This window comes from Acanthochromis polyacanthus, chromosome 18 (genome assembly GCF_021347895.1).
Source record: "Acanthochromis polyacanthus isolate Apoly-LR-REF ecotype Palm Island chromosome 18, KAUST_Apoly_ChrSc, whole genome shotgun sequence".
NCBI classification, from domain to species: Eukaryota; Metazoa; Chordata; class Actinopteri; family Pomacentridae; genus Acanthochromis; species Acanthochromis polyacanthus.
In genome coordinates this window covers 2,416,558-2,438,202 of record NC_067130.1, presented here as the reverse complement: position 1 = coordinate 2,438,202, position 21,645 = coordinate 2,416,558, and the positions used below count along the sequence as shown (strand labels likewise).

Sequence of the window (21,645 nt, the reverse complement as noted above, 5' to 3'; positions counted from 1 at the left end):
CTCTATACTTACAGGAAATAATAAAAAATAATAATAAAAAAGAATACAAAAACTAAAAATCAACTGAATGCTTCGCTTTTATTACCCAGAGATCAATACAAAACAATCAGAAATGTAAAAAAAAATCCTGACAGAATGTGTGTTTTAAGGAGATGATGGAGATCTTCAGCCTGCAGACGACTTATCAGGATGTTTTATAACTATTTGGCACCGTCTTCCAGCTCTTTGGAAAGCTTCCCCCAAATCAGCAGCCAGCTTGTTAGTCTGGAAAATGTAAAAGCGACAGATTCCCACTCCCCTGACACGGTTCACAGCACGTCTATTAATCACAGGGAGAGGCTGATGGGCAGCAGAGTTTTCTCACAGCGGGGGAGATCAGGGGGGAGGTCGGAGGTCACGAATCGGGCTCCAGGCGAGGAAGGACGGGGAGGATGAGGTTACCGAAAGACGAGTCCTGAGTGATGAAGAAGCCTGATGAGTGTGTGTGAGCGTGCTGCAGGAGGAAACAGTGGAGGTTTGTGTTACTGAGGAGCTTCTACACAACGTTCACCGCTTAATATCATCACCAAGACACACATCACACATCTGCCCGTTCAATAGAAAGCCACTGCGTAGCTTAGCTTAGCATAAAGACTGGAAAAAAGGGGAAGAATTAGCCTGGCTACAAATAAACATGAAGCAACAAGGAGAGCGTTAGTTTGGCGTTTTATGAAGGTTTTGTACAAGTTAAATAAGACAGCAAGGAGTTTAATCCGTAAACTTTCTCATTTAAGACAGGGGTGTCCAACATGAGGCCCGTGGGCCAAAAGCGGTCCTCCAGAGGGTCCAATCCGGCCCTCGAAGTGTAAGAATTACAGAGAAGACATTAACTGCAGATTGTAAATTAGTAAAACTATAAAATAACTTCTTGACAAGTTGTTTTGGTCATAAAAAAAATACTAGATTGTTCATTCTTCTTTTGTTTCTCAGTTTTGCTATATTTTGTCTCCTGTTTTTGTCATTTTGTTCCCTTTTTGTTGTTTTGTTTCCTATTTTTTGTCAAATTTTTCTTAATTTGTGTTTCGCTTTATTCATCATTTTGTGTTTTTTTTGTCTCGCTTGTGTCATTTTTCTAAGTTTTTGTCTCTTTTCTGTTTTGTTTAGTGTTGTTCGTTTCATTTTTGTCTCATTTTTGTAATATTTTGTCTTGTTTTTTTGTCTTTTCCCTCCGGCTGTTGTTGTTTTGATCATGACTAAATGTTGTGTTCCTTTTTGTAGACACTCTGTGATCTGGAAGTTGTAATATGGAAACGATAAACTGAGGCTGAATGTTGATGAAATTGAACTTCTTTTTCTTCTAAAACTTCAGGTTGTTCATAAAGTGTTGTTCATTAAATGAGAACGTTTAAATAACATACTTTTTTGCACTAAACCAAAGGAAAAATCTGGTGTTTTACGGGTTAATATGCGTTTGTTTTTTTACTGGTCCGGCCCTCTTAAGATCAAACTGGTCTGAATGTGGAACCTGAACTAAGATGAGTTTGACACCCCTGATTTAGGATGTTTTTCTGATAATTAAGCTGGTATTTAAACACGTCTCAGGACAGAAGCTTTTCTTTATGATTTATAAAAAATATGCCTGGATGGCTCTAAAACATGAAAACTCACCAACACTGACTAAAAACCGAACTAAATATTTTATAAACAACATTATGTACTACTGTGATGTGAATAAGGCGAGCTAATCATCATCATGAGACACAGAGTGTTAGGGTTAGGTTTCTGTGTAAAGGAAGTGTAAATAGATGTGATGATGGAGGTTCTGATTCTCACCTGCAGGGCGGCTTTCTGCTGAGCAGCGATGTGCTGCTGCTCTGCGTTGTCCCTGAACTCCTTCAGACTCGGTCTGGAAAGCGAGATGCTTCAAGATAAAAAAAAAACAGGAGACCAAACATAGATGATTATTATGTTAATATGTGGTTTGAAAACTTCTGAGATTCTGCTTTGAGTGTTTTCATCACTCCAGGCAGTGCAGTGCTGGTGAGGCCCCGTTCTGATGATTTCAAACTGAAAAATGACTGCTGTAAAAAAGATTTACACATAACATTATAACACTTGACCACCCCGTCCTGTCCCGGTTTGAATTAAAAGCCATTTTTCGGTTTGGTATTCAAACTACCATCAGTTCTTCAGACTTTCCCTACCTGGCTCCAGGAGTGTTCATGGACTGACTCTGGATCAGCCGCCTCCTCTCCTTCTCCAGCTCAGCCAGGATCGCAACCCGGGCCTTGTTGGGAAAGGCTGAGAGGAAGAAAATCACAACGAGAGACAAAGAAAAAGATCTGAGGACAGAACATTATCTAACATTTCTTCATTCAGAATGACACTTTTTCTAAAAGGCAGCACACGAATTTAGTTGTTTCACGACGTCCATTGATAATAAATAATAAAATAATAAAAAGAATAAATAATAAAAAGAATGACTAAGATTACACACAAAAATACCAGTATATGACTGAAATACTTGTATTTTTGCCAGGACATTGATCTATTTAAGTAAATAATGTACATCCCTAATGGAAGAAGTTGAACTATGAACACGTTGTGTTCATAGTTTTGTTTGGTAAAACTGGTAAATTAGAAATAAGGAGCATTCTATGCGACATTATATGACAGAATTAATAGAATTCCATTTATTCACATACTGGAGGACTAATAATTTAGCATAGAACATTATTTTTGATTGAGAAAGTTAAGTTTTGAGTGTATAAATGAACTAATTTTTGATGTGGATCATTTTTGTAATGTAATATTTTATTGTGTGATTGATTGTAATGATTTAAGATACTGGATAGACTAAACAAAGCTCTATATATCCACCTCATGTGTACAGAATATAAAATATATGAAAGTTTTCATTAAAAAAAATAAATGCACTTTTACACAATGTTCTATTTTTTTGAAATTCACTAATAATTCACTCATTCATAACTAGATTTGCAACTGAAATGAGTTTTAAAACACACACAGATAAAATATTATGGAGAATGTTAACCCTGGCGTGAATAAGAGGATGTTAATTTGGTTTCAATGTTATTTTCTCAAAGGGGGCCAAAAGCAGGAGGCGTTCTGGGGATCCGGAGATTGTAGCTGCGCCCCTGGAAATAAACACAAAGAACTTCAAAATTAACATTATTACACCAGAAACCTCATATTTACCTTGTCCTGGAGGATTAGCAGCCATGTCAGTGAAGGCAGCAGGAGGAAGGCGAAGACAACAAACAACAGAACCGATAAAATTAACGGTATCGGTTTGTTTCCTTCAGCTAACGTTACAACACCGATGGATGAGGACAGACAGGAGTCTTCCTCGACCGTAAATGTAAGTTAAAGCTGAACAGAGTAAATTACACTCTGTTTGCAAACGGACACCTCTGAAACAGAAGCAGAAAATTTAAAATAACGATTAAACTCTCGGTTGTCTGAACGTGTTTCGTCGCTTTTTGCTTTCAGTAACCGGTTCGTCAGTCAGAGAGGAGGAAAGACGAAGAGGTGTCACTTTGTTCCTGTTTCAGGCGATCTAGAAGCTACGAACGTGAAAGCTGTCATCCTCCTTTCTACCACCATCTGCAAACCTTCATGTCACAGGTTTTAAGTCATTGTGGACATTTTTTTTTAATGCTTTAAGGCAAATTTGAATAACTTGAATAATTTTGAATATGGATGTGTTCATTTTTGACCAATTTCTGGAAATTTTTGACTAATTTTCAGTACGGTTGAGTAGGTGTCTGTCATTTTGCACAAAGTGAGTAATTTTGGATTCATTTTTTAATAATTATGGACGAGTTTTTGTCATTTTAGACAATATTTGAGTCCATGTTTCCAGCCTCTACTGACCTTTTCTCTCGACTGTGCTCATTGCGATAAATTCTCGAGATCTTTGTGTGATTTTTTTTAAACAAGTTTTGGGTCATTTGGGGTAATTTTTCAATAACTTTTGCCCAAAACCAACATGCTAGAGGACCCAATCCGACTTTCAAACAGAGAAGACATTAACCTTAAATTTGTAAAACTAGAAATTTAAAATAATTTATAGACCGTGACAAATTATTTTGATCATAAATTAAAATACTATATTGTTCACTGTTCTTTTGTCATTTTGCGTCTCATTTTTGGAATATTTTGTCTTATTTTTGTTGGGTTTTTTTTGTCTTTTTTTGTTTAACTTTTGTTGCTTGTCTCAGAGTTTTTGTACTTCCTTTTTGTCTTGTTTGTGTTTGTCTCATTTTTGTCATTTTGTGTTTTGCTTTGTCTTGTTTTAAGCATAGTTGTTTTGTGTTTTCGTCTCGCTTGTGTTGTTTGTCTATTTTTTTGTCATTTTATTTTTAGCTGTTGTCATTTTTTCTTTGTGTCAGTTATGTCATTTTTTGTCAGATTTTTTGTTGCTTTGAAACATTTTTGTCGCTTTTTACCTCTTTTTTGTTTCGTGTCATTTATTTCATTTTTGTCATTTTGTGTCTCATCTTTGTAATTTTTTGTCTTGTTTTTGTCGTTTACATCATTTTTTGTTGATTTGTAATTTTTTGTCCAATTTTTTGTCTTTTTTTTTGTTTTTATCTAGAAATCAAACTGGGCTGAATGCGGAACTAACCTGAACCGAAGTGACTTTGACACCACTATTCTATTCTAATCTCATCCTTCTATTCATCTTCTTAATAGACGATCTTTGTAGTTCCACTCGCCGCTTATTGTCACGTGACCCGTGTGTTTACATCCGGGTTCTGGCTGTTTAACATCCGGAGTTGCGCAGTGAGAGTCAGCTGACAGTTGGTGTAACGTCTCCACCGGAGAGACCCTGAACGGAGAAAAACAGCCTCCCTTCGCCTCCACCGACTCCACCGGACAGCCGTTACCCCACGGGACACACAGCCACGTCTTCCCGCCTTCCGCAGGGATGAGTGTCGGCGCTCCGAGAGGCCTGGCCAGCTCGGGGCAGAAGCCCATCACGGAGATCCTCCACCCGCTGTCCGCCGCCGAGGAGACGCTCTCCCCGGGGCCAGATGTCACCGTCAGCGGCGGAGGGGAGAAGGTAGGACCGAGAGGAAGCCAACGGAGGATGGAGGGAGGGAGAACGATTAGAAAACAAACGGAAGATGGAGGGAGGACGGTTAGCCGAAGTAAACTCCACCGACTAACCTGTTCTCAGGCTGGTACCAGTGTTTAGTCCAGGGGTGTCAAACTGGTCTTAGTCCAGGTTCCACATTCAGCCCAATCTGATCTGAAGTAGGCCTGAATAGCAAAATCACATAATTATAACCAATAAATAATCACAACTCCTAATGTTTCCTTTATTTTAGTGCAAAAATGTTCACATTTAAGGAACTGTCTTTTTACACAACATTATGATCCACCGTAAATTTCTTAAGAAACTTAAATTCAAAGCATTTAGTTACTGATATCTGGAACTGAACGATATATACAATCAAAACGACAAAAGTCAGACAGAAAACAACAAAAACAAGACAAAATATTACAAAAATGAGACACAAAATGACAGGAACGAGATACAAACCGACAAAAGCAAGAAAAAAATGACAAACAATTAGACAAACACAGAACGAAACAAAAAAGAGACAAAAAATTACATAAATGACACAAACAATGCAAAAAAAATGACAAATGTGAGAAACAAAACAACAAAAAACAGAGAAACAGCACAAACAAGACAAAAAAAATACAAAAATGATGCTCAAAGCAATAAAGGGAAACACAAGATGACAAAATAAGACATTAAACACAAGTAAGACAAAAAGGAAACACAAAATGACAAAAATCTGCCAAAAAAGACAAACAACAAAAACAAAGCAAAATATTACAAAAAACAATACACAAAACAATAAAAGCAAGAAAAAAATGAGACAAATGACAAGAAACAAACAAAAAAAGAGACAAAAAAACTTGACAAAATAGTTAGAAAGTGGCAAAAAAAATGGACAAATGACAACAATTTGACAAAAAAAGACAAAAACAAAATGACAAAAAAATGAGACAAACAACAAATCAGACAAAAAAGACCAAAAACAACAACAGCAAGACAAAATATTGCAAAAACAAGACACAAAACAATAAAAGAACAATGAGCAATCTAGTATTTTACTTTATGATCAGAACAACTTGTCATGGTCTAGAAATGATTTTAAATTTATAGTTTTACTAATTTACAATCTGCAGTTAATGTCTTCTCTGTAAGTTTTACACTTTGAGGGCCGGATTGGACCCTCTGGAGGACCACTTTTGGCCCACGGGCCTCATGTTGGACACCCCTGATTTAGAGACTGAGAAGCAGCAAACTGATGGAACTTTGTGCAGAAACGGATAAAAAACACCGTCTTGTTTGTTCATCGTTACCTTAATTTGTATCCCTTTAGCGCTCATAGCTGGAGGTTAGAGTCGAGTCGGAGGCGTTAATTTTGACGCTGTGGTTAAAAAGCTGAACCTCAGCATCACTACAGGAACCAGTCACATCCTAAAGTTAAACAGGCCAACCTGTTATTACAGCACAGCCACAAAAAAAACAATAATTAACAGCCCTGAATACAAGAAAAGCTGCAAAAAAAAGATTAAATGATCCCACTGATGCATGTCTGATGATTTGTGTTGAATTATGTGTGTAAGCTGATTAATGCTTATATATACATACAGTTTAATCTTTCAAAGTGGATTCACACAATAAATAACACTCCATGATCTCCATATTTGAGCTTGTCTTATTTTGACTGAACTGCATATGACTCCAGTTTGCACAGGTTTTGGTTAGAAAACAGGCGTCTCATCTTAACTAAAAGTGACTTGACGTCCTTATCAACCTGGCTGTTCTGTTCAAACAGAAGTCAGCTTTTATTTCTAGGAGCAAACACTTTGGTCCTGCAGTTAATTATTGCCAATAAGAGATGCTGTAATTCCAGCTCGGTTACTTTGCAGCGTTTTTAGTGTTGCTTTACACAGGGTCAGACGTGATGATTGTGGTTCCGTTTGTCAACACTTTTTAATAAAAGTTTGGAGGAACAGAAGTCAGAATGTTCCAGATTCATGTGTAGAATTTTCTTAAAGCATTTCCTAACAGCTTCATGTTTTTTTCTTCTATGTTTTGAGCAAACAACTGCATTTACTAAGACAAAAACAAACCAGCGTGGGACTTTTTATCCTGCAGCTGGAGTTGTAATGTGTGAACATTTTTATGAAAGTCGAGTTTCAGTTGAGTATTGAGTGTGTGATTTCAAACATGTGACACCGTTTAAAGTGTGACTGTCACACAACGAGAATTCATAAAAAATTCATAAAACCACTGGCAGCACAGTTTATGCTCTGCACTGCATGACAGATTCTAAACTGCAGCATTTGTGATTTAGTGGTCGCAAACTTCCAGACTACTGTGTGTTTCTAGAAAAAGGCAGTCTAATTGCCTCACAGACTCATTCTGTTATTATTATTATTGTCATAATGTCACATAAATAACTATTTCTACAGATAAGCTCCACATAGGACTCAGGTCAGTGTCGCACCACCTGTAAATATGTCGGTTTCTTTACATTTAATTTATGTTTGTTTAACTGTTTTAAAGGATTGGTTCATTTAAATTACTAATGCATGTTTTCTCTCTTACTTTAGGCAAAATTTTGGTTTATTTTGGTTGGGTTTGAGATGATTTAATGAAATAAAGTTGTACTTAATGCCTGACTAGATGCTAATGATGCTAAGCTGAACCCCAAAATCTGCAAGCGGGTTTCAAAGACATGCTATCTTTAAAAAAACATGCAGTTCCATCAGGTAAATTCAGCTGAACTTACTTATGGACAGAATTCATACTATTTTGATGAACGCGGTGTCGTTTTGACAAGCAAATCATGACGTAGCCCTTCCACAAACAGTTTCTTAACTTGCAGTAAGGAAACAGGAGTTTATGTTTACACGGATGTTTTTGAAAGTTTGCAGTTCATGATTAATGAAAACATTTCTGACTGACAGTATAAATGTGGTTCTGGCTTTCAGTGTTTGCACCCAGTTTTTAGATCTAACCTGCCGGTAAATGTTGGCGTCATTTTGACACGTCACAGCAGGAAAAGCACAGGAATAAATAATACACAAACAATTCTTCCTCCATTCAGACACACTGTTATAGCTTACTAAACAGAATCCAACCATTTTTGTGTTTGTAGTTTTTTTCTAACTAACTTTTTCTTCCAAATGTCTGCTACTGTCCTGATCTGTTAGCATCAGATAAGCGTGATATTTTCAGTTTCCGTGGCCCGGCTGTTCGTTCACACTGACGTAATGATGCAACGCAATGCAATTATGTGAACTGTGATTACCAGAGCAGGTTAGCAGCACAGTGTAAAAGAGGACACTCACAATGTCAGCAGCCTGTGTGCGTTTTTCTGTGTGCAGAGAGAGAGAAGAGGCCGAAGGGCAGCACTTCTCATGACGCTGACCCAATCGGAAAGTTTTTAAAGGAAAAGTGATTAAGGTTGAACATTAGCTTCGGTCCTTTCATCTGTTTCAGGAAGAAAGTAGATTCTTCCTCGTGTGAGGAAAGATGTCAGAAGTGTTGTCGGACGTTCAGACGAAGTTGTAGCCAGAGATTTGTTTTCTGGTTTTATTTTCAGAGCGCCGCTGCCTCACAGTTTTCCCTTCGTCTCTGCTGCAGTGTTTAGATTTTGGTCACCGTTTAAACTTAACATTCTGTCGCCCGCCGTCTCTGCCGTTTGTCAAATGAATCTGTGATACATTTATCTGTTGTTTTAATCTTTATTTTCTTTATTTACATTGTTTTTTTATGTACTTTGGAATAAATTAATAGAATTAAAAATCATCTAGAAGAAGAAAATCGACCGCAATCCCATTTTTTGTGTCCAAATCCACAAGTTGCTCTCTTCATTTCTGTCCACTTATATTTGCCTTTTTATTGCCGTTTTTAGCACCTTTTGTGTGTTTGGATTGAGCCTTCTGAATATATTGGTTGTGTGTTTTCTATTCCTTGTGACAGAAAGCGTTAAATCACTGAAAAGTCTGTCAGAAAGTGTCAGACAGGTATTTTACACTGATGCAGCTTTCAAAGCTCTTCAAAGGGTTTATTAATAGTTCTACACAGGTTTGGTATTAATATTGATCACTTCTGTTTGTGTGTTTATCTTTAATAGTACTGATTAACGTTCCAAAGACCTCTGTATGTTATTTTAAGGGTGCTCTACGGGTAAATGTGTTCATCTTTGTGGCACAAAAAAACAGAGCAGCTCCTTTCAAAAGCTATAAAATGTTTTTGAGTCTGTTTCCAGCTGGTCTAACTGACCATTGTCGGTGTTTTTTGTATGAAGACTGCGGGAATACATCCAGTAATGCTTCATTTCTCTCCACTCATCCATCATTCAATTAGAAAGACGATGCAGGAGATGCAGGGCGTTAACAAGAGCCCCATTGATGAGAGAAACAACTGCATCAGCATCACAATCCCTCCATCTATCCAGCTCTTTGTTTGCAGCTTTTCCCGCTGCTGGAACTGAACTTGATGTCTCGTCTGTCCTCGCAGGATTCAGGGCTGACCAACGGCACGCCGGTCGAGACGTCGAGTCCGGCCTCTGCCTCGCTGCTCTTCAACCGGCTGCAGCTGGAGGACGACTTGGACGGAGACGCTCGAGATCCTTACGCCTCCACAGAAACCAGAGATCTGTTCGTCACCGTCGACGACCCAAAGAAGCACGTGTCCACCATGGAGACGTACATCACCTACAGAGTCTCCACCAAGGTGTGTTCATAACACTTCCTGCCTGGTTTCCAGTGGGTAGAGTGGCCGTCTTGTAACTGGAAGGTTGCTGTTCGATCCTCGGCCCGTCGTGCTCATGTCGAGGTGTCCCTGAGCAAGACACCCAACCCCTAATTGCTCCTGATGGGTTGTGGTCAGCGCCTTGCATGGCAGCTTCCGCCATCAGTGTGTGAATGGGGAAATGTAAAGCGCTTTGGATAAAAGCGCTATATAAATACTACCATTTACCATTTAGATGATAAGGGTTTAAAGGGGAAGAATTATGCTTTCCTTGTTTTTTCTCTGGAACATCAATGATGTTAGAAGGTTGGATGTTGGAAGAGATTAATCATCTCATGCTTCAGATGACTCTGAATATGAAGTTTTAAATGCCTGTGTCTATGCTCTTCTTGGTTAATGTTCTGTATGTGCACATTCTCCTAACATAGTTCACCTCTATAGGCATTTAATGTTCTCCGTACAGTCCTCTAACTATCTACTCTACCTTTGGTTTTTCTTGGCAGCCGATGTTTTCAACTTCCAGTGACATTTTAACACATTTCTCACACTTACAGCTGTTAGCATGGATATTTACAGAAAAACTATGGGTCATCATTAAAAGACTTAGTCCACCGCTATGTTACACAATAAGCAGTAATGATTACCAAACACAGATGTTCTGCTGTAATTATCAGTCATGAATATTCATGCAGTCCACTTTCAAATTCTGGGATGGATTTGAGAAGTTACCATTTATAGTCAAGAACCAAAAAAAAAAAAATGTTACTGAGTTGGTTTGATATCAGAAACTCCACGTCAGCAGGAGGGTGAAGGGTCGCTCACATGGTGCCGTCCCTCAGCAGGCTTCCAGAAGTCAGCCAATCAGATGAAAGAGGTTTTAGGGGAGGCGGGGCTTATAGAAACAGGATGCAAAACTACTGTAGTGAATAAAAATACAGAGGTGGAAATGAGCATGATATTAAATTAAGCTTCTATCTCGTAGAAATACGGTCATTGTATTTTTTTTCACCTACCAGTCAACTTGGAGATGGTTAATCTATCATAGTGAATATTTAGTTCTCAGATTTCCCCTTATTTTTCTGTTTGCTTTGTTCAGACGTTCTTTTTTATGGCGTGTTCAGTCCAAGATTGATATGAAGAGTTAGGAGTTGTAGACTGTGGAACTTTTAGATTCAGTTTTATATCATTGTCTTCACTCTGTGTTTGTCACTTCTGTCTAAGAGGAATTTTCCAGTAAGTTGGCCTGCAAAGCATTATAGCAGCTGCTCCAGGAGCTTCCTGCTTCCGTGTAAAAGGCCCTGCTGTAACGTTAAAACACCAAATGAATATTTAATGGGACAAAAGACACAAAAGTACCAGGAAGGAGAGTGTAAGTCAAAGGTACCCTGTAGAGGTTTGACTGATAGCAGTGGGGTGTTTGTAGAATTAAAGGCAAAGAGAAGGAAAGACAGAAAGAGAAGAGCCCTCCAACAGGAATGTAAACATTAAGAGGATTTAAAATCCTCCAATGATCAGCTATGCTAATGTTTTATCTGGAGGGAAATGCACTTTACACACTTGTTCAGCCTCAGGATTACATGTAAAGCTGAGAAACACGCCACAGATCCAGACATAAAACAGGACTTTCTTAAGTGTAAACAGTTTTAGGTATGAGGCAGCAGATGGTGCTGGTATATTTTACTGTAGATATAAACCTAACAAATCCAGATGTGTCCCTTTGAGCAGGTAAAATCCTCCTTTTTATTAGGAAAGAACTTCCGGCAGAACCATCTGCCTCCACTGTCTGACGAGAAGCTAAAGGAGGAGAGAGCAAAGACTGGCAGAAGAGAACAACAGACTCAAAAATATATGTGGAGAAATATTCAGGAGTACTAATGCATTTCTTACAATCATCCTCGTTTGCATTTTTTGTCGTTGCCACAAGTGAAATCTGGAGTAATAACTTTGTTGTTTGTAACCAGTATGTCTGACCCAGATGTGTTGAACTAACACACATGTTGACCCGAGGCACTGAGACAACCTTTGTCATGATTATCTCTGTGTTAAAAATGCACATAAATGTACAGATATTAGCATTTTCTGACTTTTTGGTTGCAGAGAAAGGATATTTTTTTTATCATGCCTGATCTTATTGTGATGCTCCATTGGATGCATTCTCAGATGCAGCACGGCTTTCACATGGAAACTTTGTGCAAAATAAGAAAACTACTTCAACTTAAGTTATGGAAAAAATGCTTTTTTTTTAAAACAAAATTGTCTCAAGCAACAGTTCACACTGTCCCTGTCTCCATGGGTTTATTACAATGTGGCAATTATACTGTACAATTTTGAAAACAGTCAGTGAAATCCAGACATTATTTTATTGGTTTTCATGATGGGCAAAAAAACAATAACGATATTGACCGATATTACATTTTTATGCCAATATCGGGCTGATAATGTTGGCGGGCCGATATTTTCGCGCATTGCTAATTCCAGTTTGTCTTTTGTTTATGAACTGTTGAAGCAGCTGTAAAGCTTGGGGAGTTATGATGTACTGAATGTGTGAAGATATAGCATCCCTCCTCTTTTAGTATGAGGGAACATTTGATGCTAATCCACAGAGATGATGGAGTAGATGAGATGCCAGTTAGGAAAGCGCTTACCCGTTAATCTTCCTGTTAATAAAAAACAGCAGATATTCCAAGGAGGAACTTCTGTTTACCAGCTGGATCTTTTGCCGGACCGCTCGGCCACTAATCAGCCTGAAAGAACTGAATCGGAGCTTTTGAGGCCTTCCAGTCGCGTAATGAAAGAAACAAATTCAGAGGGAGACACTGCCAGGAGCCGCCGAGTGGCGTCATGACGACAGTTGCTATGTGCTTTGGCTCAGACGACAAATATCGCAGCCTGATATGAACTCAAAGTGTTAATGGAGAGCATGCGGTAGGGGGGAGATGCTTTTAACACTTTACTGCCAGAGAGAGAGCCTGTGTGCACGCTGTCAGCTCTATTTGAAGGTCTGTTAAGCTTTTATAAAAACCCTAAACATCCTGAGATCAACAGACCTCTAGTCTAATGCTGCCGTGTGCTAATGCCTGCTCATACATTTATTAGGTAGTTTATACAGTAATGAAAGCTAATCATGAAGAAATAAAACTCTTAAATTAACTTATGCTAATGCTGTAAAGGTGATCCATCATTCTTTGTTACTGATTAACAAACCCATTAAGCCCCAGTACGCACCATTAATCAGGTTAATATGTAATTGCTGGACCTTTTTTGTATCGTACTTCACATTTTTGCTGTTTTCAGGCCTAAAATCAACATAATCGAACACAATATGGCATTTTTAGTGAAAGATTCTTCTAAATATTATATATAGAATTGATTCAAATTGAAGTTGAAAGTTATTTCTAAAGATATTTTAGTAAACCTGGACAGGTCATGTGATCTGGAATTAACATTCTACCTTGAGACGTGTTTTTGTAACGGGGAACTTAGTGGAAAGTGATTTCACAAATACAATTTATTTTCCATATAAAATTTGATATATTGCAGGAAAAATAAATATCTGTCATGATTATCTCACCTTGGTAAAAAGAACACAATCCAAACTATTTGTGAATCAGCTCATTTTATTGTTGTTTAGCTCATTAGAAGGTGGTTGGTGTTAAATACAGACGTTATTTAGTTGACAATTTAGTGATATCCAGTCATTTTTTATTAATAAGTGATTGTTTCCATGATATATAGTTATGGAATTTGTAAAGACATGATCATAATGAACATAAAAAACATTATTTTGTAAATATACATGCAGGATGTATCCCATGGACTTCAAAAATCCTTCAATTATAGATCGACCCAAGTAGTTTTACAGAATCGAAGGTGAGCTGGTGTGCTCGAGCTGCAGCAGGTAATGGGGTAGATGAATATTTGCACAGGAAGCAAGAAGAGATGAGTTTTCAGAGGAATTTTACATCAGGAATCCAAATATTATTACTGTGAACTGAGCATAAAGTTTGGAAAACACATTTTTATTCAGTTTGTTGCAAGTTAAATAAAAGTAAAGCATTAAAATACAAGAAGTTTTACCAAACTTGGACCGCCCGGCGACAAAGATGACCCCTGTGACCTTGAAAACGAGGTCACGGTCACCAAATGCGAACTTGACCTGTGTCTTATTATGGTAGACTTGTGTACCAAATATGGTGAGGCTACATCAATATTTTATCGAGTTATCGCGCGGAAACCAAATTGTTACAGACAAACAAGCAAGCAAGCAAGACCATGCAACTGAAAACAACACCTTCCGGAAAACGCAGTTTTGCCGGGCGGTAAAAACTCACAAACTTTGTGTAAAAGTACAGTTGTCAGTTTCGCTCAGCCACTGCTGAGAATCGACATCTGTTGCTTCGATTATCAGAAAAATGGATTTCTACATGTTTCATTCTCAGTTACAAAGAAAACTACAAACACCCAGTTACGCTCTTCAGGGCTGTGCTAAATCACAGGTTAGAAATGGTTGTTTAGTATGCATTTCTGACTACCATAACAGATGTGTGTTTTCCTGCAGACTACACGGATAGAGTTCGACCTGCCAGAGTACTGCGTGCGGCGGCGTTACCAGGACTTCGACTGGCTGAGGATCAAGCTGGAGGACAGCCAGCCCACTCACCTCATCCCTGTAGGTCACACCTGCCTCGCTTCAGCCCGCTGTTCCACTTTCTAATGAGAAAACACCTCATCTTATATTCCCCTCTCCTCCTCTCCAGCCGCTGCCAGAGAAGTTTGTGATGAAGGGCGTGGTGGATCGTTTTTCAGAGGAGTTCGTGGAGACGAGGATGAAAGCTCTGGACAAGTTCCTCAAACGGGTGGCCGACCACCCCGTCCTCTCCTTCAACCCGCATCTAAACGCCTTCCTGTCTGTCAAGGTGAGACAACAGCCGGCTAAAAGGCCAATAAAACAGCTACAGAGAGCCGTAAATTCAAGCAGTCCCACTGATATACGAGTGGACGACAAGAAATAAAACTTGAAAATGCTAAAATGCAGAATCTTAAACAGCGATGCATCCAGTGAAAATGAAAAGATTGATCTGAGCAGTGATTTTTCAGTTAAATGCATAATCGCAAACTGCAGCTTCCTTTCTTGTTTGTGTGTCTTTTCTCCACATCAGCCACATATTTCCTCTAAGTAGCTGAGACACATGACAGGACTTTATTGATCCCTGTGGGGAAATGAGGTTGTTGCAGCAGTAAAATAATTGGACTCAGATTAAAGGAGCAGAACAGAAGCTCACAAGATCAGTGTAAGATCCTCAATGTAAAACAGGTGATAAAACATTAACAGAAGCAGCTGTGAGGTCCTCTAAGCATGCAGGTAGAGGGAAGAATGGGTCGCTGTCGTCTTTAATTGATGTGCTGGATGAATGTTTAGGTATTCATGGCTGTGTGTTGCTGCTAGAGGGACTCATGACATCTTGTTGTTTGCAGGACCTGAACAAACGTCAGGGTCTGGCCCTGCTGACCAAAGTGGGCGAATCGGTGAAGCATGTGGCCGGAGGCTACAAGCTGAGGGCACGGCCGCCGGAGTTCTGTGCGATGGGGGAATACTTGGATACCTTCACCCAGAAGTTGGGAACCATCGACCGCATCGCTCAGAGGATCCTAAAAGAGCAGTCAGGTATCGGACTGATGGAGGATATCAGATTACCTGAGTCAGTCAGAGGCTCGTTATTCCTCCTTATCTTCCTTTTTAAAAGATTTTTTTGGGTGCACTTTTGCCTTTATTGAACGCTTGTCAGCATGTTTGGCAGATTCTCAACCTCAGGACTCACTGTATACATAAATGCAGTCCTCAGAGTTAATCCAGATTGTTGTTGAACTCTTATAGAGCTGATTTTTGGTCCATCTTCAAGTTTATCCTTCATTATAGCACCACGTACCAACACTCCTTCTTTCTGGCCCTGTAGCCACAGACCCATCCGTCAAATCACTCTCTCATCATCTGTCAGCTGTTTCTTGGCCAAATGTTGACTCTTCAGCTTGTCAGTTTAACTCACAGATGCTCATGCTTTGGCCTTCTTGACCTTTCCATGCCTCCTGACTCCCTCTGCTTCTGGACACTCCTGGTGGAATGAGGTAGCACTGCAGGATAATGGGCTCCTGGCAATTTACACGTTTATTTTTTCAAGTTCTTTTGCAATTTGTGCCTTTTTGACTATTTGCAACAAGATTTTGATTGCCTGCTTGTACCGCCTCAGTACTTTGCCTATTTCAATAGTGCTCCATTGATTTGAAAGATTTTACAATTTTAGATTGCAGTTCAATCTTTTTTTTTTTTGGCTCATCTTTCCTGAGGTAATGAAGCTGCTTAATTATTATGCACAACTTAATATAAGGTGCAAATATATTGCCAGGAAATACTAAAATCAAATATTCTGTGGTTTGGAGTTTAAAAAAGTGCGTAGAGATAATGATGAGGTCAGAATACTGACAGGAAACATGCGAGAAAGAGATGAAAGATGTTTCTCTAATCTACCGTTTTTTTTTCTGACAGGTTATGATTTGATTTGAATGTGATTTTTTTCTTCAGGTCAATCTTGAATCGAGTATTTTGGGCTGTAGATTTAACATGTGATGAAGCTTTACTGCATTAAAAGTGTGACTGTCACACAAGGAGGAAGCCAGAATTTGAGTTTTCAGGAAGTGGCTGTTAGTTAAAAGTCTGTGCACATCTGGACCATGTATGTGTATCGACTGATCAGTGAGCAAAGAGTTGCAAAGAACTAAAATATAACTACAGCTTTCGTCTCATCATTTAATAACATCACCTCCTATATCCAAAGTTACATATTTTATGATTTGCTAAACCGTAATTTGGCAAAACGCAGAGTGATTACTACATTCAATAAATGAGGAAACTGTTTAATGAAAGGAGTAACAAAAAACTGTCACTGTATAGATCACGTAAAACTGCATCGATTCAATCTAAACTTTGTAGGAACTCAACAGAATTAATTGTAAATCAGTTTAAAAAGGTAAATAAACATCTGAATCATTTCAGCACAATAAGCTGTAAACCAATAAAATAAAGGAAGATTTGTTTGAGCTTCCATTTACTAATTCTGTTATTTATGAGCACTTTCACTGACTGAACTGATCAACATCTTCGTAGTTTCTTCTTTTAAACGTGTTTTAGGTAGCCTAGCCGCGCTAGACCCATGTTCTGGAGGTACAAGGGTCTAGGGCCGCTCGACAGGGAGGGAGGCGGGCTAAAAGGTTGTCTATCAAATCACTCTGCAGCAGTTGGGTAGGTATACAACCAATCAGTGCAACGACTAGGCTGACGTAGTTCCTCGAGCGCCGGCGGATTGTGGCTAAGTCCCATTAGCTTCCCAACCAGCGGAGTCAACTGGTATATTAAGGATTTGCCATATCCCGTCGGCATAAGTCCAAATACGTCTTTCTTCTCAATGAAACACTTCAGTGCCGTCCTTTGTTTATCTTTCAAGTTGAATTTTAGCTTCAAATCTTTAAGGGCTGTGGCCAAAGCCGAGTGGAAAGATAACTGTTTATTGTTTCCGGTTGTTTCTGTCAGAATCGTCACGCCTCTGTCGTCACTTAGTTACGCCCGCCTTCTGACTCTACACTTCATGGTGATTGGTCCGGCCAGTTTTAGGAGCATCCAGCCTCGAGCCTTATGGAGGGTAACTAGACCCACCCTGGCAGAGAATTAAATTCGCCATGGGTTGTCTAGCGTGGCTAGGCTAAGTTTTAGGCACAAGGAAAAACATTCAGAAACACTGTTGTGCTGTTGCTTCTTATTCTCTCCCTCTTGGCTCAGTAATTCTTCTGTTTGCTGTAGTGTCTGGTCAGCTCCTGTCATGTGCAGCGGTTCGGTCTTTATCCAGGTTACGTAGCAGCAGCTTGTAGGAGTGTTATCTGCCGTATCGACTGCAGAGGTTGTTTGTTTGGAGCTCACAGACCTTTGGGCCTTGAGGCTGAGTGGTTGATAGCTGCAGGCCTAACTCATGCATGACAAGCAGCTCTGTAAACGCCTCTCATCTGTCGCGGTGTGAAACGCTCCCTGTCACCATCTGCTCAGGGTTGTGGATGTGCTGCAACCTCGTTTCCATGTCGGCTGAGATAAAATGGAAACTCTGCTAGTTGTAGATAATGACGGCCTGTGAGCTGACAGAGTTCACCAAACCTAAACGCTGTGAGCTGGACTCAGCAGGCTGCCGTTTGGCCATCACCCTCTCTCATGTGTAATTTACAAATATAGACGGTGCAGCTGAACACACCGATCCCTGTGAGGCAAGAGAGAAAATTTAGCTGTCATTTGTTCCCCCAGTGTCGTCGTTTCTGGCGTTATTCGGAACATACAAAATACATTCAGCTCGGATCAGATTTTGCATCTAATCACAGCAAAATTCAGAGAATAGTTTCTATGTACATTAGCTCTTTTTCTTCCTCTCTGTCCCACCAGAGTACGTAACGGAGCTGCGTGAGTACGGCACCGTCTACTCCAGCTGGGCGGCGTCCGAGGAGGAGCTGCGGCGCCCCCTGGAGGGCGTGGCCGGCTGTGTGACGACGTGTTGCGGAGCGTTGGAGGACCTGAGTGAGAACATGAGCCAAGACTTCCTGCCTGTACTCAGAGAATATGTTCTCTATATAGAGTCCATGAAGGTAAGAGTGCAGCTGGAAACATTTCACATCTGGATCACAAACACACGCTCCAGGTGGATCTACAGTCCTGCTGCTGGTTTGTCCCAGTGGCTGATAGCAGTACTGCAACAAAAAGAGCATTAATCTTAAATCTTCTTGACCTGCAGTGTTTCGGTGCTTGTCAAACATCCACATGAATGTCAGGACTTAAGGTTTTGCAGCAGAACGTTGCATTATAACAAGATGATGGATGTTCTTCTCTTCACCCGTCAGTGGTCAGAATGTTGTGGCTGATCGCTGTACCTGTAATTTATAAGGTTTATTCAAGGAGTATTCCACAGAAAGTACAGCTTTGTGCCCATGTCTCTGTAATTTTAAAGGTTTATTCCACCCAAATAGTGCTTTTTAACTAACAAGTTAAGATTTGAAAGGTTTATTTCATCCAAAATACTGCAATAATAGTGATAACTTGGGTGCTAGGTTTTGCATTTGGACATCATTATTATCAGGTAACATAAAAATGGAATCATATGTTATGGCCTTTAGAACCTAAACAGGGCGGTTTGAAAGGCACAGTACTAGTCAATAAAAGGAGCGACGCCCTAAATATGGATCATAATTCTGATATTCAGAGAATCACCCCGACACATTTATGAAGAGATGGTGGGACACGTGTCAGCAATTTAAGATACAAAGTATTGTTTTCCTTGATCTAAAAGGCAATGAAAATAAATAAATGAACAAAAAAGGTTACAATTTTATAAAAGCTACACGTGCTCTACTGAGACAACAACAACCTGGAGCCAACCACGGAGTCTTTATTATTTTCTCCAACTTCAGACGATGAAAACTGCAACAAAAACCGGTTAAAGCCAAAGTTTTGACCAACAGCTGAGTGGCGGTTGAGTTGCAAAATACTGAAACTCCTTTTATTTCTTTATGTGACCAGCCTTTAAATGTTTGATGAGGTTTGTGGTGCTGCTTTCTGAACTCCACGAGGAAGTTCACCGTGCAGTTTACACATTTTTTGTCTTCTTCAGACACCCGGTAGAAACACAGGACATTTCAGCTTCAAGAAATTATCTTGCCAGATTTGCATAAGCTTTAAGTAGAGACCACAGATTCAGCTACACCCCCTGTCAAAAGTTTTAGGACACTGTCTCATTCAAATAAAGTAGAACCTGTCCTACAGCTTCTGACAGGGGGTGTATTTCATCATATGGATGTGATCAGGGCAGGACTCTGATCATGCATGTAAAGTTTCAGGCAGATTGGAGCATGTTCAGGGCATTTACACAGCATTTGACATTTCATGGCGAAGGATCAAAATTCCAGAGGCCACCACGGACACGCCCTTTGACTTTGGAAAAAGATTTTAATAACTTTGGATCATTAAGGCCTCCTGTATGTACTGGCCCAATTTGAGGTGAATTGGAGTTTCCCCCTAGGAGGAGTTCACTCTAGAAAAAATGAAAAATGGGCAAGATCTGACATTCAACGCAAAATAGCTCACTTCCTGTTGGGTTTAGAATGTGGCTGTCACTGACTTTTTTGTTCAGCCTGATGTGCTGCATATGTGTACCAAATTTGGTAGATAGTGTCCTAAAACTTTTGACAGGGGGTGTACTTAGACCAAATATGGGCCAACAAAGAGAGGTTAGAAATGTTGTTTTATAAAGTGATGCAGGGAAATGAACTATGACATGAGATTGAAAGTTGTAAAGTGCTCTAAATAATTTATTTATTTATTTTTTGCAAATTAATTTTGTAATTTTTTTTGCTGCAGTTAAATTATACAAGCAAATGAAAGCGTTCTACGCTGCCAACACATTTTTCCTGTAGGTTTTGGATGGAAACAGCTTTGGTTTGTCTGCTTGGTGTGTTTAATGATTAACCGTGAACTACTGATGGTTAATTGTGGCAGAAATCTTGTCTACTCCCACACTGTTATTTATACAAAAACACAAACTGTGGCTTCTTTCTCCTGCCACACTCTCAAACAGTTACTCGCTCTCAGCTCCTCTGACCCTGAATAGAGGAAGTTTTGGCCAAAGTTCTGCTTGTGTCACATCCCGTCTTCACTGAGCTCCTGATTCAGCACATTTCTGTAGTAGTTTTTACATTTTTTTTCTCAGAAATGTTAAAATGTCACTCTAATAGTGTAAAGTGTTGGGTGTTCTGTGTGTTGATCCAGAACGTTTTGAGGAAGAGAGACCAGAGCCAGGCGGAGTACGAAGGACGTCTGGAAGCAGCGATTTTACGCAAACAAGAAGACAGAACGCCCGTAAGGCTTCTCCTTCCTCTCATCTCAGTCTGCTTTCACACACATGCTCATTTCACTGGATTATTCCTTTTCCTTCAGTCTTAGAATTTAAAACTTAATAAGTCCCACTCCACTCTAACTGCTCAGGGTTTTTCAGGGACTGAATCTCTTCTGTCACTGTATGATCTAATGCGACCCTCCCCTCCATAACTCCTGCACCTCCCAGACCCCATTAGTCAGATCTAGTCTGTATTTTGTCCCCTGGAGGCCCCTGTAGCTGTAGTTTTCTCTGTGTCGCTGCAGATGCCCGTGGAGGTGGAGAAGTGCCAGGACAAGGTGGAGTGTTTCAACGCCGACCTTAAGGCCGACTGGGAGCGCTGGCAGAGGAACAAGAGACAAGACTTCAAACAGCTCCTCACCGGGATAGCCGACAAAAATATCAACCATTATGAAAAGGTACACAAAAAAACCTACACAATTACCCAAAAACATGCCATTGAGAAAACACTGACCCCACTCATCTGCTTTGAGGACGTCACTACACCAGAATTATTTATTTTCAGCTCCAACACCACCGAAATTCTGTGATTCTCTACACCAGTTTTGAGATCAATGTATGTCTGTTAAAAAACTCACTCGTCCTGTTTTAACGTGTTTCTGTCGTGTTTTTCATGCCTCTGAAAAGCTTTGCATATAGCCGTCTTTGTGTTTGCTGGTGTACTTTGCTTCTGTCTCTCCTGCTCAACTTCCTGCTCACGGTGATATTGTGAAAAGGCCATTAGGAAATCCCCAGAGGCTGCTGCACACAGCACACAAAACACACATTACACACCACACACACCGCTATATCCAGACAGAATGCTATCAGCGGCACCCAGCTCACATCATCAGCTAGTGCTATCTGCACCTAAACAAGCTAAAATGAACTTTCGTG

At 39.8% G+C, this 21,645-nt stretch overlaps 2 protein-coding genes across 2 annotated transcripts in view; one reads left to right on the top strand and one right to left on the bottom strand.

The window, feature by feature from the left end:
* Positions 1-59: 59 nt before the first annotated feature.
* On the bottom strand, positions 60-3,535 carry LOC110965209 (ints3 and nabp interacting protein). The gene is made up of 4 exons (XM_022214150.2): positions 3,199-3,535; positions 2,184-2,280; positions 1,813-1,900; positions 60-493 (listed from the first exon to the last, which is right to left on the bottom strand). Exons 1-4 carry the CDS (start codon positions 3,221-3,223, stop codon positions 395-397), a joined length of 309 nt encoding a protein of 102 aa, XP_022069842.1. The 5' UTR covers positions 3,224-3,535; the 3' UTR covers positions 60-394.
* A 1,225-nt stretch (positions 3,536-4,760) lies between these two features.
* Positions 4,761-21,645, top strand: part of snx30 (sorting nexin family member 30) — a 21,483-nt gene continuing 4,598 nt past the window's right edge. The window contains exons 1-8 of the mRNA XM_022214154.2: positions 4,761-5,068; positions 9,563-9,778; positions 14,355-14,465; positions 14,554-14,712; positions 15,272-15,461; positions 18,270-18,469; positions 20,643-20,732; positions 21,015-21,167. Of these exons, the coding sequence (XP_022069846.2) occupies positions 4,934-5,068; positions 9,563-9,778; positions 14,355-14,465; positions 14,554-14,712; positions 15,272-15,461; positions 18,270-18,469; positions 20,643-20,732; positions 21,015-21,167 (1,254 nt within the window). The 5' untranslated portion in view covers positions 4,761-4,933. The remainder of the gene's footprint in view (positions 5,069-9,562; positions 9,779-14,354; positions 14,466-14,553; positions 14,713-15,271; positions 15,462-18,269; positions 18,470-20,642; positions 20,733-21,014; positions 21,168-21,645) is intronic.